The sequence below is a fragment of the Musca autumnalis genome, unplaced genomic scaffold (genome assembly GCF_047663935.1).
Source record: "Musca autumnalis isolate F117 unplaced genomic scaffold, ASM4766393v1 scaffold_1, whole genome shotgun sequence".
In the NCBI taxonomy this organism is placed as follows: domain Eukaryota; kingdom Metazoa; phylum Arthropoda; class Insecta; order Diptera; family Muscidae; genus Musca; species Musca autumnalis.
Genome location: NW_027411644.1, coordinates 236,678,740 through 236,704,371, shown reverse-complemented (window position 1 = coordinate 236,704,371; position 25,632 = coordinate 236,678,740). Strand labels below are relative to the sequence as shown.

General features: G+C 41.7%; 2 protein-coding genes across 3 annotated transcripts in view; one reads left to right on the top strand and one right to left on the bottom strand.

Annotated features, from left to right (window-relative positions):
- Window positions 1–12,605, top strand: part of Lrrk (Leucine-rich repeat kinase) — a 25,810-nt gene extending 13,205 nt beyond the window's left edge. For both annotated transcript variants that reach the window (XM_073960550.1, XM_073960549.1), the window contains exons 8-16: window positions 2,744–3,653; window positions 3,713–3,976; window positions 4,036–4,758; window positions 4,813–5,591; window positions 5,659–5,815; window positions 10,217–10,544; window positions 10,609–11,191; window positions 11,250–11,682; window positions 11,891–12,605. In XM_073960550.1, coding sequence (XP_073816651.1) covers window positions 2,744–3,653; window positions 3,713–3,976; window positions 4,036–4,758; window positions 4,813–5,591; window positions 5,659–5,815; window positions 10,217–10,544; window positions 10,609–11,191; window positions 11,250–11,682; window positions 11,891–12,124 — 4,411 coding nt within the window. In that variant the 3' untranslated portion in view covers window positions 12,125–12,605. The remainder of the gene's footprint in view (window positions 1–2,743; window positions 3,654–3,712; window positions 3,977–4,035; window positions 4,759–4,812; window positions 5,592–5,658; window positions 5,816–10,216; window positions 10,545–10,608; window positions 11,192–11,249; window positions 11,683–11,890) is intronic.
- The window catches only part of LOC141389263 (glutamate receptor ionotropic, kainate 2-like), a 26,196-nt gene continuing 13,013 nt past the window's right edge, over window positions 12,450–25,632 (bottom strand). Inside the window, exons 7-14 of the mRNA XM_073960552.1 lie at window positions 25,313–25,516; window positions 25,160–25,244; window positions 24,828–25,104; window positions 24,561–24,762; window positions 24,270–24,495; window positions 24,082–24,194; window positions 12,850–12,999; window positions 12,450–12,783 (exon numbers count right to left, since the gene is read on the bottom strand). Of these exons, the coding sequence (XP_073816653.1) occupies window positions 12,616–12,783; window positions 12,850–12,999; window positions 24,082–24,194; window positions 24,270–24,495; window positions 24,561–24,762; window positions 24,828–25,104; window positions 25,160–25,244; window positions 25,313–25,516 (1,425 nt within the window). The 3' untranslated portion in view covers window positions 12,450–12,615. The remainder of the gene's footprint in view (window positions 12,784–12,849; window positions 13,000–24,081; window positions 24,195–24,269; window positions 24,496–24,560; window positions 24,763–24,827; window positions 25,105–25,159; window positions 25,245–25,312; window positions 25,517–25,632) is intronic.

The following is a 25,632-nucleotide window of genomic DNA, read 5'->3' as shown; positions in this document are numbered from 1 at the left end:
CTATGTTGTTTAACATTTGACAATGACATACTCAATGGTTTCCGTCTCCTCTTCATCCTCGCACAGCTTACAGTAATCAACACTACTATTCCACCGACAACTATTTCACCATGACCCCTACAGTAATTCTGATCTCAGCCTTGTTAAGGAGTAATAGGGAAGATGTTCTACGACTCGATATAAAGGGGCAGATAAGCATCGAGCTCCTACAACCGTGCTCGTTCTGCCATACGCGAGCAGATAGATCTGTGTAAAAGTTGTCGAGTTTATTAGTGAAGTGACAGAGTAGGGGATACACAGTCATCGGCAATCTCATTTCCAACTATGTCACAGTGTATATCAGGTATTATCAAGCGGCCGCAGCAGTGATGTCCCGCTACGTCCTCTCTACTACCCGAACATCAGAACAGTTGGGAAGATCTCTGAAGCGGTGATTAGTGAACACTCTGAAACTAGACCAATTACGTTTCTTATGATTGATGAAAGTGCGACGGCGATCCGTTGATAGTGACAATAATGAGGATAAGGTCTGTCCCAAGAGAAACGACGGGTCGCCAGGTGACATCATTTGTCAGACCAAGTGACACGATGCTTATATATATCTGGCTAACTGTGACACTCTCCTCATTGACCATGCCAAACTTAGAGCTATCATTATGCTCAGGCTCGAGGACCGAATGCCACAACTCATGATGAGCATTAACGTCCCCTAAGACCTGTCGGTTATGACCTTCCAAAAGCGGGCAAATGTTGGGTCTACAAGTAGAGCACAGTTGTTTATCGGCGCGATATATATACGTTAAGCACCTCAACCTCTGCAGATCCACACCTGCCTGCTACCATCATAGATTCTATGTACAGGTCATAAAAACCAGGCTCTCAAGCGAGACAGGTCTGTATTGAAGACTTTCCCTTTTCCCTTCGTGCATAGTCTGTGTAAATATAACACAGCCAAGGACGGGCCTCTAACGATACCTTTAAAACCTCCCATCAACCAATCATGAAGAGCATCCAAATTCTCTTTTGTATTGCAAAAAACGTATTACCATTCAGCTCAGTTTTTATACCCTCAGCATTTATGCTAACGAGGGTATATACACTTTCATACGGGCAAAATGTGCCTCATCGAAATAATGCTTTTCGACCCCAAGTATGTTTGGACGAAATGTGTTTCAGACAATTTGAAGTCGATTGAGCAATGTCCGTCCGTCTGTCTGTCTGGCTGGCTGGAGCGCACAATAACTCTCGAACGAATCAATCGATTCGATCCAAAATTTGGCCTTCGTAATATTTTGTCCAAACATAGTTTAAATTCAAAGATAAGCCATATCGGTCCACTCCTTCAGGTACTTCTCCCACAAAAGTTAAAAAATGTTCGGAAATATTGTGCGCACGATAACTTTTGAAGGGAGTGACGGATGTAATCCATACTTTCCCAGATATAGATCAGGTTCGAATATGGACTATATTTGTCTACTCCTTCTGGTACCTCTCACACAAAATTTCGGATAAGTTCACTTTAGGACCTGCTCTCGAATCACTTTGATTTTTGTTGAAGTGATTTGCATTCGCTACCTCCATTAAGACGGTAAAAGCTTTTTAAGGGGCATATTTCTTAGGAAAACAGCCCGAAAGGTGTAAAAAATCCCTATGTCACCATATGTGGCGGGCGGAGAGCACGATAACTCTCGAACTGTTCAACCGATTTGGTCTTCGTCATATTATATCCAAACTTAGTTTCATGGGGTCCGGTCCGGTCCCCAACTACCCAATATTTAAAAAATGTCACTAAAATGGTAGGACGATATCACACGATATCGATATCGATGGATCTCCGAATATTTTGTCAAAATTTAGTTTAACTTCTAAAATGGCCAATATCGGTCCTCCCTAAGGGTACCTCCCCCACAAAGGTTCAACATTTGTGTCTTAGTGCAGTTAATTCATAATCCACGTTTTTGTCGGCAAGTTCAAAATAAATATAAATATTGAACAAAACAAAAAAAACATTATATTTCTGAAAATTATGAGAAATTCCTTTATACGTTTTTTGAGGGGGTTTTCAGACATAAACCACTATAACTTAGCCATTTGTTAACCGATTTAAAACAATAATAGCTTATTCAAAAGACATTATTCACCCCTTTAAAAGGAAGAAGGATCAAAAGAAATCCGTTGTGAAAAAAATAAGATATGCCCGTTTAAATTTGAAAATGTAAGAAACCCAGATTTTCACTACTTTTACCGTTATAAAAAAATAAAACGAAGTGACCCAAACGAAATAAAGGCATTGTCGTTGTCCGTGGATCCCAATACGATATAATTTTGCATCAGAACACTTGAATATTTTTCGGGTCAAATTTTGTAGCACAATGTCATTTATCGACATTTTCCGAAAAGTTTGCACATTCTTAAGGCTAAAACTGCCTGAAGGAGCGTTCCAATGCTTTTGCGATATATTAGAGAGTTTTCAATTACTGTCTTGGCTACAATGTTTGTCTTTGTGTTGGATCGAAAATCCCAATGGTTTGGCTGTTATTCAAAAAAATATTCAAAAAACGTCAATAAAAAACTTAAAGTCAAAATCGGGAGGCTCGATTTTCACGGTAGATATATGGTCCAGTGGACTTTTTTGCTCAGTTCAATCCCAGGAATCAGAAACGCGAAGGGCTCATTAAGGTTTTTTTGCTTCCACACAAATCGCCCCACCCTAATGTATATATATATTTTTTTAACTTTTCAGATATTACGCCACCCATCAATACTTCCTCTCGAAACGTAGTCTCTACTTGGTGTTATGGAAGATTACTGACGGTCACAAGGGTCTCGCCGAAATTCTACAATGGTTAGGCAATATTCAAGCTCGGGCACCAAATTCCCCCGTCATAATTGTGGGAACTCACTTCGATGCTGTAGGCGATACATTTTCCCCAGAGAAAGCCGAGGAATTACAACAAATTATACGTGAAAAATTCATTGCCATACCGGATGCTGAGAAAATTGGTTTACCGCGTGTCATTGATTCCATAGAAATAAGTTGCAAGACTATGCACAATATCCGACTGCTGATAAACATTATTTATGATACAGCATTTATGCTGAAATCTCCTGGATCCAAAGAACCCATGCTACTGCAAAAGATCCCCGCCAGTTATATTGCATTGGAAGATATTGTCAATGTTATATCGTGTAATTTGAAAGCAGCCGGTTTAGATCCAGTGCTGGATGCAGAAAATTATCGCAAATTGGTGACGGAAGAAATGCGTTTGCATAATTACAAAAGTTTTCGTGATACGGCAGAACTTAATCAGGCAACAATGTTTTTGCATGATAATGGTGTACTGTTGCATTATGATGATGCCACACTAAGGGATTATTATTTCCTCGATCCCCAGTGGTTATGTGATATGTTGGCCCATGTGGTGACTGTGCGTGAAATAAATCCATTTGCCCGAACCGGAATTATGAAATTGGATGATTTGAATTTATTGTTTCGCAACTCGAGTGGAAGTAGTAATTCGAATCGCTCATATATTGTCAGTCTTTTGAATAAGTTTGAGGTAGCATTGACCTGGGATTCGCGAACTCTGCTAATACCTTCATTGCTGTCGCAGCATGAAAATGAAACTCCAAATGCAGGGACCATTGTAAAGGTAATTCAAAAATAAAACCTATTTTTTTAGATTAGATAATAATTTAGTTTGGCTTACAGATTTCGCAGCGCACACGTGGCCGTAACTTGAATTTAGGTTGCTCTGTCTCAAATGAAATTAATCTAAATAATTTGGTTTATGAGCCAATCGAGCAGACCACAAGCTCCTCAGCTAACGATACAAATATATTGGAAATGGGTCTTAAGCGAATTTTGCTTATGACCTATTTTCCATCAGGATTTTGGTCCCGATTAATTACACGACTTTTGGCCGATGAACATATTACCGAGGCCATAAAATCGGTCTACATTGCAGCTAATGATGTAAGTTTTGATGTAAATAATTTTTGAAATTTGTGTAAACATTTTTCTTACATTCCTAGCAATCCCTTGAATTCGATTTACGTACCTCTTTGGAACATGATACTCAATGGAATTTATGGCAAACTGGTGTTTCACTTTACTATGGCCCAATTTTGGTATTCAAAATCTGGGAGCTACCATTTCAATTGTCCGCAAATACACAACCTTTTCGCAATGCCAGTAATCGTTTTAAGCTTAAATTGGATGGAGTTTGGAGTGACATAAATTTGTGTAATTCCAGTATATTGGAAATTTCATTTCCTCTCACACATGTCAATGTCTTCCAAGAAGTGGAGGAGGGTGCACGACAGCATTTGGCACAAATTGAACCAAATATGCCAATTATTGCCAAGTTATTAGCCTTAGCTGTAGATCATATTGATTTATTGTTGGAAGATTGGTATCCATCGTTGGGTACACGTTTCGTTCATACCTCCGAGGGTAGATTTTTGATAACACGCTTGGTAATGTGTCCACGTTGTTTGAAGAAACTAGCTTTGAATAGTCGAAAAACAGAATCTTCCGATAATAATAATGGTGCAGGGGCTGGTGGAAGTGGTGGTGGTGGTGGTTCTGGAGATGTTTCTGATGGTGCTGTGGGTATTGGTGCAGCTATTGGCTATACAAACAAGGTGCGTGCCAAACGACCCTACTATTTCACGGGTGATAATGGAGATGATCCCCAGTTAAATGTGTTTTCGGCATATCTAAATGCCACCGCCAGAAGGGAGCGTAGATCAGAGGTAAGTGGAGGGCTTCTCTTCTAGTCAAATAACAATTATTAAAATATCTTTTAGGACTCACTTTGCTCTGATGCCGATTCCGGCGTTGGCCCCGATTCTGCCGGCTCATCACGTAATACCTCCGTCGATGGCCATCCATTGTATAATATTCCTGATATATCGAATGTATGCTACACCTGGATGATTGAAGAATGCATATTATCCGTGTATAATCAGACAAAGATCTCTTGCCCTGTTCACTTGGAAGTACCTATGTTAAAACTGGCACCCGATGTTGTATTTGCTGATATACCCGATAAATACACCATCAATTCTGAGACAATTATAAAAGGCTCACTATTGGGACGTGGTGCATTTGGTTTTGTATTTAAGGCCACTTGCAAACTGAAAGGCTCACGTAATTTCCGTGCTGTTGCTATGAAAATGTTACAACCAGTACCACCTGGCCCGCGGGCTAAAGAAAGTGCCCTAATGGCTTACAAAGTGGCTTTGGGAAAATGGGATCGAGATCCATTACAACATGCATGCAAAGCCTATTGTACGGCCAGGCAAGAATTGGCCGTACTGCTGACTCTCAAACATCCTAATATAGTTCCTTTGGTGGGTATTTGTATCAAGCCGCTGGCATTAGTTTTAGAATTGGCACCAATGGGTGGTTTGGATTCGATACTACGTCAACATCGTCGCAGTGGTGCGCACATTGGTCCACACACCTTTCAAATATTGGTTCTACAAGCGGCAAGGGCTATTGAATATTTACATCGTCGTCGTATTATATATCGTGATTTGAAATCGGAAAATGTTCTAGTGTGGGATTTTCCACAACCGCATGCGTAAGTTGTGATTCTCGGGGCATGGAAATGATTTGTTTGTTTAAAATTACTTCTTATTTTCTTTTAGTGAGGACACTCCCCGCAATTGTATTCACATAAAAATTGCTGATTATGGCATTAGTCGACAAACGGCACCAAGTGGTTCAAAAGGTTTTGGTGGCACAGAAGGTTTTATGGCTCCGGAGATAATACGTTATAATGGCGAAGAGGAATATACGGAAAAGGTAAGTTTTATTTGAACTTGTGTACAAAATTTATTCCCAACTCGCCTTTTCGGAATATGAAATTTCCCTCCAAACTCGTCAATCTCAATGAGGTTGTGGTTTATATCAATCGTAGTTGAAAAGAAGTGTAGTTCGGGTCTGTACCTCCTCTTGGGTAGATATTCTGTTGTCTGCATCTGTGTGATTGCTATCCAAATCTGCTAATCTATGGTTCTTTATTCCATTTATTTATTCCCTCGAATTCCACATACGACAGGCGAACACACATATATGACCATGGCAATCACGAATAAAAATTCCGTGCGAAACTTGTTCCTTTTCTCCAATTTCACAATTTTTTATTTCCATATTTATGTCCAGGAAGGGAAGATTTTTGTTGATTCGGCGAGAATATTCCATAATTAGGTGATTCTAATAGTTTTTCACTTTCACTTTTTATACCCTCAGCATTTATGCTAACGAGGGTATATGAGGAAAAGTCAAAATTTTTTAGTTTCCATGAAGCCAAGGTTTGCACTATTATAATACGCGAACTATTGTAGTTTACCAGTAACTATGACTATTGCTGGATTATTTTAGATGTTTTTGTACAAAGCTCAAAAATTTAGCAAAAAAAATTAATTTACGTGGTAGTTACGACCGCGTAAAGGAAAAAACATAGATAAAAACACGTTGAAGCTAAACAGGTTTTTTACATTGCTATTCGATTTCTGATTAAACCATTCAAATGACGGACATCTGTCCAAAGTAAAAGTAGGAGAATACAAAATGAAGATTACACTTCTAATGTATCACTTCCCAAAATTTCCACTGCATCCACCTTTTATGGATGCTGACATTTTGAAGCCGGATTTCAGGTGTTTTTTGTATTTTTTATGTAACTGGGACGCGCATTCGGATATTTCGAAAAACCAATTATAGGATTAAAGAACTCGCGATTTCACATAATCTGATATGTATAGTGAGTATGTAGCCCACACAGCAGCAGAGTAATCTACTGCCAAAGGCCAAAATTTAGTGTGATATTTTTTCTAAAAAACCTATTTTTTGGGTACAGTATTTACAATATCGTTTTGAGTGTGCTGGTACCCCGCGATATTTTAGTTTTTCGACGATCCGGATCATATGAATCACAGATCATAAAAATCCATCTACTAGAACGGCGGAAATGGCTACTGCAAAAATTGAAAAATTTGCGAAAAATGTTTTTCAAAATATCGCTGACTAATTCGCGTTTTATGTGGATCGTTTCCATTTCAATGAAGAAAGTGAATCATCACTCGCGTTTGTGCGAAAACAGCGGTTTGAAAAATTTAGTGGCGTGGGAGCTGTATCCGATTTATCCAAAAAATACTGTGTGATGCTACATCCACGGTTCTTGATGGATTTTATTGAAATATGTTTAGATCGATGTATTTTTTCACGGTTGATAGTGAAATCGGATGCGCATAAAAAGTGTATGCACTTTGTGCAAAATATAAGCGTTATACAGTTTGTTGCACACTAAACTGCAGACGATGCTACATCTTAGCGGCCAAAGTAAATCCTGGCAAATGTGTACAAATTAAAAGAGAAGAGTTCGCTGTATTGGTAAACCGCATGCGCATCAAGTGATTTTGAGGATTTCGCGATTTACACGCATTTCAAAATGAACATTACCCGATACAATTTTATTTCAAGATTATACCCCATTTAAAGGAACCCAACATTTATTTGAAAGATATCCATATCTTCTGCTAGATGTTAGCGTGTTTTCGAGAAGTGATTAGAATAAAAAATGTGATTTATTGCGTGAAATTTAACTAAAATAGAAGAAAAACTCCAACCTATTTTTCTTATATTTTGTTCAACTAACTCACAAAATAAATTTTAATAAATATTTTCTCTTACAAAAATTTTATAAATTTCCTCAATATATTTTTTTGTTTTCGCTATAATATGCAAACCACTAAACGGATTTGTATAGTTTTGGTTTCATTTGAATCTTCGCGATGTATAGATTACGTACATATTTTTTATATATTTTTTAGAGGCATAATCAAGTTGAATTTTATTAAAACAAGTTGCAAACTACCAATTGTTTGGAATTCTTTCATAATTTCCGCGAAAATGCACAACTTTTGCACTAAAGTTATGGGACCTCAGTAAACATATAGTATGTAGGGAGCCCCTAATTAAGAGAGTTTCTTAATATAATGATTAGAGTCTTTTAAAGATTTTTTTCTTTTTATCAGAATTGAAACCGCCATAACTTTTGCGCGCAACAACCAAAATTAGTATCACGAACAGATTTAAGAATGACATTTTTTTCCCAATCTATGTACCAAAAATCTTTCATGTAGCTTAAAAAAAAATTTTAATTTTTTTTTTATGGAAAACTAAAAAATGTTGTCTTTTCTTCATATACACTTTCATACGGGCAAAATGTGCCTCATCGAAATAATGGTTTAAGACCCCAAGGTTTTTTGGACGAAATGTGTTTCAGACAATTTGGAGTCGATTGAACAATGTCGATTGAACAATGTCTGTCTGGCTGGAGCGCACGATAACTCTCGAACGGATGAACCGATTCCGTTCAAATTTTGGCTTTCGTAATATTTCGTCCAAACTTAGTTTAAATTCGAAGATGGGCTATATCGGTCCGCCTCCCTCACAAAAGTTCGAAAATGGTCGGAAAATTTGTGCGCACGATAACTCTTGCACGGAGTAACCAATTTGCTCCATACTATGCCCATCGTAAAATGTGTACCAAACTTAGATAATGTTTAAATATAGGCTCAATCGGCCCACTCCTTCGGGTACCTCCCACACAAAATTTCGGAAAAGTTCAGTTTAGGGCCATCTCTCGAATCGCTCTGATTTTTGTTTTATCAACTTTTATTCACTGCCCTCCATACGACGGTACAAGTTTCATTAGGGGCAAGTCCATACTTCCTGAGAAAATAGTCTGAAAGTTGTAAAAAACCCCTATGACACCGTGTGAGGTGGTTGGAGCGCAAGATAACTCTAGAACGGATCTGGCGATTCGGTCCAAAATTTGGCCTGAGTAATATTTTGTCCAAACATAGTTTAAGTTTGAAGATAAGCCATATCGGTCCACTCATTTAGGAACCCCCCCCCACAAAGTTCAATAATGTTCGGAAATTTTTTTCATACGGTAACTCTTGAAGGGAGTGGCCGAATTGGTCCATACTTTACACATCCTAATATATCTACTAGATATAAATCAGGTTCAAATATGGACTATATTTGACCACTCCATCCGGTACCTCCCACACAAAATTTGGGATAAGTCCACTTTAAGACCTGATATCGTATCACTTTGATTTTTGTTGAAGCAACTTGCATTCGCTTCCTCAATTACGAAGGTAAACGTTTTTTCAGGGGTAAGTACATACTTCATGAGCAAAAATACCGAAGGGTGTAAAAACCCCCATGGCACCATATGTAGTGGCTGGAGATCCACTTTCATAATGGTCAATGTTGATCCATTCCATTTGGTATCTCCTCCGCAAAACTTTTGATCTCTAATCTTAATGAACACTTTTGTCTGTTCAAATTCCCAACATTTTTAAAAACCCTTAAATACATATTTTTTTTTTGGGAAAAAAATTGTTTCAATATATACAGGCTGAGGGTATATCTCTGTCGGCAAAGCCGACTGATATTTTTTTACTTGTTTAAATTATTTTCCGTGCGAAAAATTCCGAGGGAAATATTAATGATTGCCCTGATAATTAATTATCCGACGTTTCAAACTTGGCCAGAGTAAGCGTAAAGTCGCCAAACGAGACTGCGCTCCTATCTTCACTCTTCCCGGGGTTCAAGAGTGACTTAACCGTAACTCACAATTCACTTATTCCGGGTCCTATGTTGCCACTTTTCGAATGTTCTGTCTATTTTCATCGGCTGTCTTGTGTTCACCGACTTGTTAACTTTCAGTGTCAGCTCCCTGACTCTGGGGTAGCTTTGGTTGGCTTGGCGAAGCTCATCACGCTCTTTTTCTAGTCTCGACGCATCTGTTGGGAAATTTAGGGGGTTATCATAAATGAAATTTCCCCGTGAGTTTTGTTTTTCCGCCGTTGCAACTTAAGGGAGAAAGCGAAAAAATTCACGGGGAATTGCCATTCATGATAACCCCCTTAGTCTCACTTCGGGTATTCGACAGGTATGTAACGAGCGGCTGCATCTGAGATAATGTTCCCGAAATTCTTTTCTAAAAGTTCTCAGAGCGGGGTTTGATGATGTGGAGTTTAGAGGTGATGAAATCGGGTGGTCTGCTGAGCTGATTGAGGCGATTATAGAAATATGGTCTGACCCAAGAACATTTTGTACCCAAGTGATTTGTCTCTAAATAAATACATAAAAATACAAAATATTTAATTTAATATTTATTTGCAGGTTGATTGTTTCTCATTCGGTATGTTCATATATGAAAATATTAGCCTAAGGCAACCATTCGAGGGTCATGAATCTATTAAAGAATGTATACTGGAGGGCAGCCGGCCCGCTTTGACGCAAAGGGAAACACAATTCCCAACCTATTGTTTGGATTTAATGGTTTTATGTTGGGATGAATTGCCTAAAAAGAGACCTACAGCGAGTCAAATTGTGTCCATACTAAGTGCTCCTGAATTTATACATTTATTGGATGTAGTGGCGTTACCACACGCCGACAAAGTTGTCTGTGGTGGTTTTAGTTTTAGTAATTCCAATAGTCCCATTGAAGGTACGTTGAAACTCTTTACAAATTTCGCAGTATTTAACAAAATATGTTAATTTTTTTATTTTAGATGATTTCTCCAGCCTGGAACTATGGTTACCCGGCTATAATTCTCATATTGATGTCTTAGAAACAACCATACATGGTCAATTTATACAATCAAGTACAATTAAATGCACAAATAAATTCCTATCTACGGATACAAAATCACCACGTGTCGAGGAAGTTAGTCTTAAATCACAATCATCTTCTCCCTTAAATACACCCTCATCGTTGCAAGCATCTTCTTCGGGATCTTCATCGCGCACATCATCTGCAACACGTTTGCCACGTATAAATATGCTTTGTTGTTGTATCATTGAACAATCAATATGGATTGGTGATGCATCAGGAACTTTACATTCCTATAGTTTGGCAGATTATACACCGATATTTTCATATATGCTTGATCCGGCCATTAAATCACCATTGATAAGTTTGGTGTATTTAAAAGAAATTGAACGTGTTGCAGTTGGTCTGCATAATGGTCGTGTCTTTTTAGTCGATAGCTCCCGTATACCGTCGAATTGTGCATTTGCCGAGGGTTCATTTGTTTTAACGGAAATCTGTTCGGGTCTAATATTGCATTGTGCATGTGCTGTAATGATTGAGGGGTAAGTTGACAAGGGCTAATGTAAGTTTCATCATTGCTAAACATTCTTTCCTTTGCAGCACCTATGAACTATGGTGTGGTGAAATGGCTGGAAAATTAAATGTCTTCCCATTGAGTAAAACGGGTGTTTGTGGCCATCAGGCCTTGTGTCACAGTGACGAACCGAATACCATAGAAGATTTACGTGTTGCCCGCATGTGCAGTAACAACAGTTATGTTTTCACCTGCCTTTATCCAGGATTTATGGTTTATCAATGGCATGCCGAGAATAAAACCATAGCAAATAAATTGGATTGCTCTAAACTGTTACCATGCTCGGAATCATTGAAGAGCATAGCAATTGATGAACATTTAAGCCTAATCAAATGTCAGATCTCAGCCCTGTGTGCACATGGCCAGGAATTGTATATTGGTACAACGTGGGGCTGTTTGATAATAGCTGAGGTGAATACTTTACGACCCATTGCCGTTTTTCGTCCATATGAAAATGAGGTAAGTAGAATACTTATTTCCATTCTTTATAAAAATATGGAAGTCTTAAGTTGGAATCTGGAAATTAATGGACGTCATATTAATTCCCGCAATTCTTTTTTTAACGGAGATTACAGAATTTATATTCCCAAAAATATACAATTCTTAATCATTTTATCCATATTAAAATTGGAAGAAAATTAATACTTTTATTTTTTCTTTATTGCAGATCAAAACAATTATATCTGTACCAAATCCTAATGTACCGCTAATTGCAACAATTGGTAGACGCTACCGTTCTCTGATATCACGTTATATGGACTCACCAGAGAGTACGACGACCAAAAACGTATCGACACCCACACACTTTGATCATTTAAAGAATCAATACAAAACAAATCAACCCCAAGATATCGATAGCCACATTCATGTCCTTTTGTGGAAAGCCAAAGATTGGACGTAGGAATGATGGGAAATGTAAATTTTTTGTGGCGTTTTTTTTATTTAAATGAAATCTCACTGGAAAACCGCTTTCATTCCGTAATACCCTCTTTAAAATTTTGTATGTGTACATTTGGATAGGCATTTTGAGAAAATTCCAGTCTTAATGAAAATATTCAAATATCTTTTTATAAAATAAATCACATTTCTGATTGGGTTTTTGAATGTGAGTTATTTATAATCTAACTAAAAAATCTCCTTCAACATTGCTTTTTTATTTAATTGTTATTTATACATTTTTTTATTTTAACAGTATTATTTATTAATTATTCGTATAACATATTATATTTTTTTAAGATACTCCAATTTATTGTATTTTTATGCATTATAAAAGAAAAAAAAAAGAACTACATAATTGTTAACATTCCAGATTTCCATTTATAATTCGACATGTTTTTAAAGAAAATAAAACAACAACATCAGCTTATAATCTCATATTAAAATTCACAGTGTCTAATGCTCATTCAATTCAATGGAATTTTCAGCCTCTAGAGATTCAATGGTACAAGATGAATTACGACTTGGCGAATAAATTGAATTGGATGTTTTCAAATCTCGCGTATAAGTGGTAAATTCTAAAACAAATTTAAATTCCTCTTTAAAGGCAGCTTTTAATGATACCTAAATAAGTTGGGAGAAATATATTAGTACATTTTTTATTTATTTAAATTGTTTTCATTTACTTACCTTATGACTGCGAGCCTTCTTTATAACAAAACATATCCAACTTATTATGCCATGTATCATTGCCATTCCACTGCCCACAATTAGAACAATGTAGATACCACCCAAATTCTCCATATTCAAGGGAGCGGCATCAGCCTGTTCTTGTTTGGTCTGAAATGAAGAAAAAATTGGTAAAAGCGACATGTGCGGGAAGCTCAAACAAATTATTTCACAATTAAATAGAACAATCATAACTAGTACAAAGGTAAGTCTAGAGTCTTTAAACATTAATCCATACATTAGTATTTGTTTACTGATTTTTTTCTTAAGACAAAAATGTTTTTCCTATTACCCTTATTACTTAAAAAGCTCAAAAGCTATTGATGATGATTAAAGATAGGTCGGATCTAGAATTTTCCACTTATATGTACATAAATTGGCACCTGAAAGTAGCTTTGTCCACAGCTAGAAATCAATCCCACGGCAGCGGGTTCTTTCGTACCGGATTGACCCGGAACAACACAAAACCAATGTTCCGGCCAGCGGCTGCCACCTCAGTGTGTACATGTTCGTATTTGTTTCGTTTTTCTGTGTTGGGAGCATCATATCCCGGAATGCCTGCTCCGAATTCTATTGATCCGAGCCGGGACGGAGGAAAACCCAGGACCAATATATCTGTGCTCAGTTTGTCACATCCGCATCTTCACCCACATCCAACCTTCGGTGAGATGCAATAGATGTCAGGAGTGGGTGCATCTAAGGGGTTGCTCTGGACTCGTCCACGTGAGGGACTACGACAGGCACTATGTTGCTGCATGCTGTGTGAACACAGTCCCCAGTGAGTCGTCGTCGGATTACGAGACTCCCTCGTCGTCTGATTACAAAACTCCCCCGCAGTCCCCTCGACAACAACCGCACACGCAGCCTTTAACACCAGACGTTGCTGTCCCAATCCCCGAAAATGCAGCCTTTTTGCAATTGAATTGCAATGGACTCCGAGGTAAGATCGAGGAGATAGTAGATTTTATGAGTCGGAAGAACATCAAGGTCGCGGCGGTGCAGGAAACCAAGCTGAACAACAACCACAGCTCGTTCCCACGACAATTGGATCTTCGCTCCGGAACGACCCGGGAACATCCCGGCCAGAGATTGTCAACCCAGCGACAGCTGTATCAACCGGAAGTTTTTTCCACAGGTGAGCAAAATATGCCGGCAACTTTGCTCGCCATCCTTCTAATTCGAGCCGGCATTGAGCAAAACCCCGGTCCATCGATCTGGATTTGTTCAGTGTGCAATAGGCGTATTGCGACAAACTCCCCGTCCGTTAGATGTAACGTCTGCAGAAACTGGTGCCACCTGAGGAGGTGCTCAGGTCTCACCACACACCGCCACTGGTCACAACGATACATTGCCAGCTGCTGTCAGCAGCCAACAACATCGAGCACGCCGTCCCCTGCACCTCAGAGCAATTCCAACCGCTCGCAGCAAACTGTTCAGCCTGTTCAATGGATCTGTTCAGTATGCAGAGGTGTAATCTGGGAAAATATAACATCCGTTAAGTGCAATGGCTGCAAAAACTGGTGCCATATGAGGAGATGTACCACCTTGCGTACTCACAGGGACTGGAGTCCCAGGTTCATAGCCGCGTGCTGCTCCAACATCCGTGCAGCAAGGACTAGCACTTCCGCTAGGTATTCATCCAGTACTGCGACTAGCACTCCGTCTAGTATTCCATCCAGCAGTGCCAGCTCTAGTGTCCAAACTAGTAGCGCATCTAGCTATTCAACTAGCTATTCTTCCAGTGCCACACTTCCATCCAGTGGTGCATCTACTAGTTATTCTACTAGTATTCGTTCCGGCTCCAATATTCCATCTAATGGTAGCCATATTCCAGCTAGTTATTCTACTAGCAGTTCGTCCAGTACCACTATTCCATCTGTTGGTACATATACTAGTTTCCAATCTAGTATTTCTGCTAGTTCTCCTGCTATTCCTTCCCGTGGTACTACAGCTAGCATTCCGACTAGTTTGTCATTCAGTAGTACCCCTACTAGTGCCCTCGCTAGTAGTGCGGCTAGCATTCCGCCTAGTCATCCAGATCCAGTGAACCGCGCCAATCTCCATTCCAGACAACAGCAAAGCAGTGATCCTTCCATCCAACAGTCTCAGCAAAGGCACCCACAGCAGCAATTAGTGCAGGGTGGTGACTCGATGGCCTCATTCCAAATCATGCAGTTCAACTGCAATGGTTTAAGGAATAAGGTTATTGACATCACCAATTTCATGCACGACAATAACATCCTAATTGCTGCTCTCCAGGAGACGAAGTTGACCAGTAATTGTTTCCTCTCGTCCTCAGGGAATTATAACATCATCAGACGAGATAGGGAAAGGGATCATGGAGGTGGCCTCGCATTTATCATCCAGCGAGACGTCAGATACACTCTGACGCCGCCTCCTGTTCCCCCCCGTTTCGATCCTTTCCTTGAGGTCATGAGCATCTCAGTTCATTCCGATGATTCTGATATCGAGATCATCAATGTATACATTCCGCCCGTCAACAGCATTGGGGCAAGTTATCACCCTAGCATAATTCATCTGCTTCAAGGGGATAACCGAATTGTTCTTGGCGATTTCAATGCTCATCACGAGATATGGCACTCCCAGTTGCCGAACGATCCACGCGGTATTCTTATTGCGGACCAGATAGACGAATCCGACTTCGCATCCATCAATGAGGAATCCTCCACTAGAATTACAGCCAGATGCTCGAGTTCTCCGGACATTTCCATCGTTAGTCCCTCGCTCCTTCCTTTCGCATCTTGGCAAACAAAAGTCGCGCTAAATTCCGACCACATTCCAATCTTGGTCACAGTGGAGAAACCTAGCGATTTCGTTGAGCCCGACAAGCGCACATTCGTGAACTACAACAAAGCCAACTGGCATGGCTTCACGAATTTCATTGACGACTCCTTACGTCACTTGCCGCCGCCCTCATGTGCCAGAAAGGGTGAGAGAACACTAAGGGAAGTAATCCTCAAGGCGGCAAAACGCTTTATTCCAGCGGGCAGAATTCCTCTCATGAGACCAAATTATCCATCCAGGGCATCCCGTTTGGCACAACAGCGCGATCAAATACGTGTCGATGACCCAGCTGACGAACGAATTGGGCAATTGAACGCGGAAATTGAGAACCTGGTTCTCGAACACAGGCGTTCCAAGTGGATTCAACATCTCGACCACTGCACAATTAATTCCAAGCAACTTTGGTCCACAATTAAAAGTCTATCTGGTTCCAACAAGAATAGAAATCTCCCTGCTATAGCCTTCAATAACATTACATATTCCGATGCCAAAAAGTGTGCAACACAGTTCTGCCGCCAATTCATTGAGCATCCATCTTCGCAGAGCAGGTCCAGGCGAGCCGTTTTCCGGAGATGCAAGTCACTAAAGCGTGATTTGCAGCCCATCTCCTTCACATCCAGTGAAGTCGAGAGAATTATCTCCAAATCCAAACCATCTAAAGCCCTTGGGCCAGACGGCATATCCATGGTAATGTTAAAGAAGTTGGGAGCAGTAGGTTTGAGCTACTTGACAAAGGTCCTGGAACTATCAATTTCCCGATTGGTAATTCCAGACGTTTGGAAAGTGGCTCGTATAATTCCTATTCTAAAGCCAGACAAATCCGCTACAAATGGGGAATCCTACCGCCCGATCTCCATGCTTTCACCAGTAGCAAAGGTTTTAGAGTCCCTATTGCTCCCATCCCTGAAACAGCATTTCCACCTTGCCTCCCACCAACATGGTTTCAGGGAAGCTCATAGCACAACCACGGCTTTGCAAGAGATAACCACAAAGATTGCGAACGGCCTAAATCAGCTACGACCACCCAAACGGACCATTGTGGCAGCGCTTGACCTGTCCAAGGCGTTTGACACGGTCGACCATTCCATGCTGATTTCTGACGTCATGAATTCCACCCTTCCCAATGACGCCAAGCGTTGGATTGCCAATTACCTTAATGGTAGGCAAGCCTTCGTTGAATTCCGAGGCCAAAAATCCAAATTCCGCAAGATTAAAATGGGAGTACCCCAAGGTGGAGTACTATCCCCCATTTTATTCAACATCTATCTTGCTAATCTCCCTCCTCCACCAGCAGATATTTCGGTGGTGTCGTATGCCGATGACTGCACCATAATTTCATCTGGTGTTGACATCGACGACGTAAGTGCTAGAATTTCCAACTACCTAGCCACCATCACAAATTTCTTCCGGGAGCGCAATCTTCAGCTATCCCCTACAAAGTCCTCAGTGTCCTTATTCACTTCCTGGACGAAGGAAGTTAACAACCAGCTTGATGTATTTGTCGAAGGCAGGCGTATCCCCACTGTTCATAGTCCAAAGATCCTTGGGGTAGTTTTCGACAATCTTCTCCACTTCTCTTCGCACGCCACCTACATCAACCAGAAAGTGAAATCCAGGAACAAAGTCCTTAAAGCTTTAGCTGGCACCTCCTGGGGCAGAGATAAGGAGACATTAATAACGACCTATAAGGCCATCGGTCGGTCTGTCTTCAATTATGCTGCCCCGGTTTGGACTTCCTTCCTGAGTGACACCCAATGGAGAATCCTGCAGACGACGCAAAATAATGCTCTCCGAATTGCTACGGGTTGCGTCCAGATGTCACAGGTAGATCATCTTCATGAGGAGACCAGGATGCTGTCAGTCAGGCAACATAATGTGTTGCTGACTAGACAGTTCCTGCTGGCTAGCCATCAGCCGAGTCACCCCAACCATCACGTAGTGATGGAAGATCCACCACCTAGACGCATCCGTAAGGACTTCAGGTGTTACCGTGATGACATCCAAGACGTCATTCCATCGGACGTCAACCGATTGTCTTACACGGACTCCCTGAACATTGTGCACCAAGGGGCGGTCTCCGAAGCCATAAGTGTGTACAAAAACAATAAAGTCCTAAATCAACATCCTCCAGCAATTTCGGATAGTGAGAGGCTTCTTCCAAGGCAAACTCGTTCCATACTGGCACAACTTAGGTCTGGTTACAGTAGCATTCTCAATTCCTACAGAGAACGCATTGTTCCCGGTACCATAAACAGGTGCCCCTCCTGCCATCAGAGCCCTCACGATACCTCACATCTATTCAACTGTCCGTCCGCCCCCACAAATCTAACCCCTGTTGATTTGTGGTCACATCCAATTGAAGTAGCACAATTCCTTCAATTGCCAACATCAAATCCTATTCACACAACTGATTAATAATATATTCCATTTTCTTTTCTCGTTCCATTCTTCCTTAATAATTTTCAGGAAAGAGCTTCCGAATACAACCGAACTGTTACAACAACAACAACAACAACAACCACAGCTTAGAGCATTGTGATGGTTACAATGGTCTGAGGAAAGATCGCACCAGAAGTGGAGGTGGGGGATTGGCTTTCCTATTGCACCAGTCTGTCCAATACAGACCTATCTCGCTTGAGCCTGTCTCTAATGACCCGTACATGGAATGTATGAGGGTAGCAGTCAGGTGTGGAGTTGCCGAGATAGAGTTGCTGAATGTATACATCCCGCCGAGAAATAGCTGTATCCCTGATTATAGGCCTGACATTAGCCCGCTGTTGCAAGGTCATAATCTGGGGTCTGGTCCTGGGGGATTTAAATGCGCATCATGAGATGTGGCATTCGGCCCTCGGAAACGACCAGAGAGGTACAGCGCTGGCTGAGCAGATTGATAGCTCTACGTTTTGCACGGTCAATGAGGACGCCCCTACCAGAATTAGAGTAGAGTGTCACAGTTCGCCTGACATAACCATCGTGTCACCTGGTCTGACAAATGACGTTACCTGGCAACCCGTCATTTCCCTTGGATCAGACCATCTCCCCATAACTGTCTCCATTAGCAGACCACCCGACTTCATCACCTCTGAACGCCGCACGTTCGTCAATCATGAAAAAGCTGATTGGCCGAGTTTCAGAGAGTTCACCAATCACCGCTTCAGAGAATTGCCCAATCCTTCTGATGTTCGGGTAGCGGAAAGGACGTTCCGGGACATCATCACTGCTGCAGCCGCTCGCCATATCCCTGCTGGTCGAATACCCGAAGTAAGACCAAATTTCCCAGCAGAGGCGACGGGATTAGCAAATGAGAGTGATGACCTTCGTCGTATCAACCCCAATGACCCCAGAGTCAGGGAGCTGACACTGGAAGTTAACAGGCTGGTCGGCGAGCATAAGCGGAACAAATGGTTAAATCATCTGAAGAGCTGCAACATTGGAGCCGGTATAGGTGAATTGTGGGCAACGGTTAAGTCACTCTCGAACCCTGGAAGAAGGGAAGATAGGACCTCAGTCACGTTTGGCGACGTTACGTTGACTGACCCGAAGAGGTGCTCAAGTAATTTCAATCGACAGTTTGTCGAGCATCCCGAGAGTCGCATCTGATCTCTTCCTACCGAGGATGAACCACCACAATTTACAATAGAACCACCACAATTTACTGATGAAATCTCCATGGTAATGTTGAAGCAGCTGGATGAGCCGGGAGTCGAGTATCTCACCAAAGTCTTCAACTTGTCGCTAGCCACCCTCGTTGTTCCCGAAGTCTGGAAAATGGGCAGGGTGGTGCCCCCTGGAAGCCAGGCAAGGATGCCAGCAAAAGTGAATCGTACAGACCGATTTCGCTTTTGTCGCCCGTATCAAAGTACCTGCTTGGATGTTATCGTGTGAGCCATCCCAATCACCATCTTGTGGGTAGGCCCGACCCATTCAGGGAGATCAGAAAGGATATCCATGCTCTAGAGGGAGAGGTCCAACGATACAGGAGAGAACCCCTAGATCAACAAGCATATCAAGCAGGATTGAATAGCATTCACACGGACGCAGTTGCCAAGGCCTTAAGCAATTATAGTGTGAATAAAGTACTCGGAGTACATCCTCCATCTATCGCAGCTGAGGAGCGTCAGCTGCCACGACAAACCAGAGTAGTTTTGGCTCAACTACGCTCGGGATATTGCAGTCGCCTAAATTCGTATTGGGCGGAAATCGATCGCGCCGTGCAAGACATATGCCCAGTATGCGTCATGGGCCCGCACGACACACAACACCTTTTTAACTGCCCAGCCAAACCTACCCATCTAACTCCAGTGGATCTGGGGCTACATCCCATCGAAGCAGCCACTTTTCTGGAACTGGAGATAGACCCAGAGCCAGATTGAACAGAGGAACGAACAAATAAACATATCAAAAACACTGTTACAACAACAACAACTAGAAATTTAAATTTAAGCGTGTAGTACGTTTCTTCCCAACTTGTAAATTTACCTGGTTCTAGCAGCAGGACCACTCACCTATAAATTGATAACTTTTTTCAGGTACTCGATTCAAGGTGTTACATAATCGAGATCAGGTATGTGAAAGAATACTCTCAACGAATTGCTGGTTCAAAAATCCAGATCAAAAAATTGCCTCCTCATGTAGATGGTCCACTGTAAATTTGAGAAGGCACCCTGTTGCTGTTCACAGGGCGGCGTTCTGACAAATTTGAATCTTATCCCACTGCGTGTCACATAAATTTGGGGACCAAACTGGCGCCGCATAGCTTACCACAGACCGACCTATCGCTTTATACGTGGTCAACAAGGTTTCTTTATCTGCACCCCAAGTGCTGCCTCCTAGCCGACTTGAGGACCTTGTTCCTACATTTCAGTTTATCGCAGATAGCTTTGGCATGTGAGGACGACGTAAAGTGGTGTCGAATTTGACCCCTAAAATTTTGGGGCAGTTTTTGGTCGGAATTCTGCAACCGTCAACAACGACATTCAATTCTCTTCCAAACTGCGCTGTCCATGTGGTGAACAGAGTGGCTGTTGATTTTGTGGCGGAAATCTGTATATTCCTCGAATAGAAAAAAGGTGGTAAGATCGGTTAAATAGTTGTTCAGTCTCTCACAGGTGACATCAGGATAGGTACCCGACGCCAGGATCGTGCAATCATCCGCATACGTTACGATCTCAATGCCGTCCGGAGGGGGCGGAATACAGGAGAGGTAGAGGTTAAACAGTTCCGGAGATATCACCCCACCTTGGGGAACTCCCTGTTTCACTCTACGAGGCTTGAATTTCTTGTTCCTGAATCCCACATACGACTGGCGACCACACATATAGTTGATTATCCAACGTTTCAAGCTTGGCGGAGGGTTGTCTGCTCAATGTCCTCAAACAGCGTGGAGTGCCTGACTGTATCAAAGGATTTTGATAAGTCAAGCGCCACCATCACTGTTCTATCGCACGGCCGTCTCTGGTTGAGTCCTTGACAAATATGTGTGGTAATGGCGTGCAGCGCAGTTGTCGTGCTGTGCTGCTTACGGAATCCATGCTGATGATCGGCAACTGGGGAGGACTAAGGCCTCAAGGGTCTTTGCTACTCGCGACAAAAGCGAAATCGGCCTGTACGATTCACTTTTGCTGGCATCCTGGCGGGACTTCCGTAGTGGGACCACCCTGCCCATTTTCCAGACTTCGGGAAAAATATTGGTGGCTAGCGACAAGTTGAGAACTTTAGTGAGACACTCCACTCCCGGCTCATCCAGCTGCTTCAGCATTACCATGGAGATTCCATCAGGGCCCAAAGCTTTGGATGATTTAGCGTTCCTGATGGCATTAGCAACATCATCTATTGTAAAATGTGGTGGTTCCTCCTCGGCAGGAAGAGATCTGATGCGACGTAATACTCTTCACTTCGCCCGGTCACTCTCGGGGTGCTCGTCAAACTGTCGATTGAAGTACTTGCACACCTCTGCGGGTCAGTCAACGTAACTTCGCCAAACGTGACTGAGGTCCTGTCATCCCTCCTTCCGGGATTCGAGAGTGACTTAACCGTTGCCCACAATTTACTTATACCGGCTCCAATGTTGCAACTCTTTAGATGATTTAACCACTTGTTCCGCTTATGTTCGCCGACTAGCCTGTTAACTTCCGGTGTCAGCTCTGGTCTCATTGGGGTTGGTTCGACGAAGCTCATCACGCTCATTTGCTAATCCCGTCGCCTCTGCTGGGAAGTTTGATGTTACTTCGGGTATTCGACCAGCAGGGATATTGCGAGCGGCTGCAGCAGTGATGATGTCTAGGAACGTCCTTTTCGCTACCCGAACATCAGAAGGATTGGGCAGTTCTCTGAAGCGGAGATTGGTGAACTCTCTGAAACCCGGTCAATCAGCTTTCTTATGATTGACGAATGTGCGGCGTTCAGAGCAGGGGTGCCAAGTTGGTGGTTTTCCCGCTACTTGTGGTGATTTTTGACGTACAAAAACCACTGTTTAGCAGGAATGTCGACTGTTTTAAGGTAAAAATCGCTACAGACCTATGGTGCGTATGTGGCTGTAGCGATTTTTACCACGGAACAGTTGGCATCCCTGGTTCAGAGGTAATGAAATCGGGTGGTCTGCTGATCGAGACAATTATGGGGAGATGGTCTGATCCAAGGGAAATGACGGGTTACTAGGTGACGTCATTTGTCAGACCAGGTGACACGATGGTTATGTCTGGCGAACTGTGACACGCTCCTCTAATTCTGGTAGGGGCGTCCTCATTGACCGAGCAAAACGTAAAGCTATCAATCTGCTCAGCCAGCGCTATACCCGTCTGTTCGTTTCCAAAGGCCGAATGCCACATCTCATGATGCGCATTAAAGTCCCCCAGGACCAGACGATTATGACCTTTCAAAAGCGGGCTAATGTTAGGCACGTAATCTGAGATACAGCTATTTCTCGGCGGGATGTATATGTTCATCAACTCTATCTCGGCAGTACCACATTTGACTGCTACCCGCATACATTCCATGTACGGGTCATTAGAGACAGGCTCAACCGAGATAGGTCTGTATTGAACACTGGTGCAAAAGGGAAGCTAATCCCCCACCTCCACATCTGGAGCGATCTTTCCCTATTACGTTGTAACCATCACAACGTACTGAGCTGTGGTCGTTCAGCATGGTTTCCTGTACCGCCGCGACCTTGTTCTTCTTCCGATTCATAAATTCCACTATTTCATCGATCTTACCTCGGAGTCCATTGCAATTAAATTGCAAAAAGGTTACATTTTCTGGGATTGGAACAACAACGGCTGGTGTTAAATGCTGCGCGTGCGTGCGCGTGTGGCTGCTGTTTGGGCGACTGCGGGGGAGTTTCGTAATCTGACGACGAAGGAGTTTCGTAATCTGACGACGACGACTCACTGGGGGCTGTGTTCGCACAGCATGCAGCAGCATAGTCTCTATCGTAGTCCCTCTCTTGGACAAGTCCAGAGCAACCCCTTAAATGCACCCACTCCTGACATCTATTGCATCTCACCAAAGATTGGATATGGGTGAATGTGACAAACCGAACACAAATATATTGGTCCTGGGTTTTCCTCCGTCCAGGCACGGACCAAAAGAAACCGGAGCAGACATTCCGGGATATGCTGCTCCAAGCACAGAAAAACGAAACAAATACAAACACATGTACGCTGTGGTGGCAGCCGCTGGTCGGAACGCTGATGTTGTGTGATCCCGGGTCAATCCGGTACAGAGAACCCGCTGCCGTGGGATTGATGATTAGGAATATGACGGCATCAATGGGTTATAATCACAAAACTACTGCGGTAGTTGAGTAGGTTTGGGGGGGTAGTTTAAAAGTTGTCGTGTCGGGCGGACATATACCACATGCTGGGCAAATATTTTGTTCGGTATTATCGGTATCGGTTGGCCTATAGGAATTGAGGCGAAAGTAGTTGAACAAAAAAGTACTCTGGTTTGTCGTGACAGCTAACGTTTTAATGCTGCAATAGACGGGCAATGTAGTTCTATACGTCACAGATTTATGTAACAGCAACCGGAGTCCCTCACATCATATTCAGCCATTAACCACTTATCCAATATAGATTCAAAAATGTTTACTCTCCTCGAACTTACCTAAGTTTTTACTTGCTTTGAATTTTATTGGAACTTCTTTATCTTCTTCTTTATCCGTTATTAGGATTTTTCGCATTTTGGATATTACAGTCGAAATCGCTTATAACGTCGTCGTTTATAACGTCATATCGGTTATAACGACGATATCCAAAAGTCCTAAATCGCTGGGTCCCTTTATAGTCCTATCGCATATAACGACATATCGGTTATAGCGACAAAATCCGTCGGTCCCTTGACCGACGTTATAAGCGATTTCGACTGTATACGAATATTTAAACTTACCGAACATAAATTCGATCCCATTTCTCTCCACCATTTTCTTTTGAGTTTTTCCAATTCACCTTGTTCCTGTAGTTCCAGCAAAGCATGATTGAAGTTATCTCTATATGCCCAGTCTGAAAAAAAAAAACGATTTAAAAAACGTTTCTAATTCCATATCATTCCGTATATTCGTTTCCATCTCGGCTCACTTTTTCTCATAGCAATGCCATAACCTTTCTCATCCAATGTTTGCCCGACTTTGGCCAGATTACATTCACGTACAGTGTGATATTCAATTGATGTCGATTCCATAAGAAAAGCATAACGATTATTCTTTTTAACATTTTCCACACCTTCCTGATTGGATTCTGTCAATAGATGGGGATTTTTATTCATGAACTCATTCATAATTTTGTAGGTCGGATCTGTGGATGTCTGAAAGGAAGGTGAAAGAGAAGCAATTAGTAAGTAAAAAATTCAATTTAATTAGAAAGTATTACCGAAAAGAAATTCCTTGTTGATCCGGTACGTTTGGCGCCATAAACCACACCCTCCTTGTTGGCTGCCAAATCTTTAACATTTTCAATTAAAACTTTTGGTGTTTCCACCGTCAAGAAAGCAGCCAAATTGGCAGTATATGATGAGACCATAATCAGGGTAAAGAACCACCAAATAGATGCCACAGTTCTAACGGACAAAGCTCTAGAAACACATGACAAATGATAAGAATTTATATTATACATTATTATAGGTATATATTTAATTACTTTGGTGCTATATCGGAACCCTGTTGCAAAAGAGCACCTGTGGTAAACCATATAGAATTACTCAAGGTAAATTGATTTTCCAATTCCGTTGGTTCTTCTATACATGGACAGGGATTATCCCATTCGGATGGTGCCAGTCGGCCCAATATGAAAAATGATAAAGAAACGCCAATAAATGATAGACCCAATGCCTGCCAAACATCATTATTGAAAGGATCCATAAATGAGAAAATCGAGGAGGTGTCCTTTTGCGGTTTTGTAAAGAGTATGGAAATGCCTAAAAAAAATATTTAAAAAATTTAAATTTTTATTTTTTCCTTAAGATTTCTTACCCAAATTCATAAATGGTGTGGTAAAATCAATGGCCTCTTGCCTTTCGGAGGTAATGGTTAAATCAGATATAGCCAAATCGGCACGCTAAAAATTCAAATTGCAGTTTTAGTCATCCTTTGCAGGTTATTCTATTATCATCGTTTACTACTTACCCCTTCCATTATTTCCTTAAGCATACCCGTTGAAGTATTTGTCTTCTTGTTATAGGTGCCATAATCATTGCCACTGGGTATAAACGTATAATTGAAGCCCAATTTCGCCGAGAGAAACTTGATTAAATCCACGGCATATCCTTCGTATTGATTATTGCCAACCAATTTCTTGTGCGATTCAACAATACTGGCATAGGGTTTATTCTGAAAATTGGCGTGAAATAACGTAAGGAGGTTAGATGAAATAGAAAGTTATAATCAATGACCAAGCCAGACCTATTTGGAGGATTATTTCCAATACAACTCAAAATATAAAATAA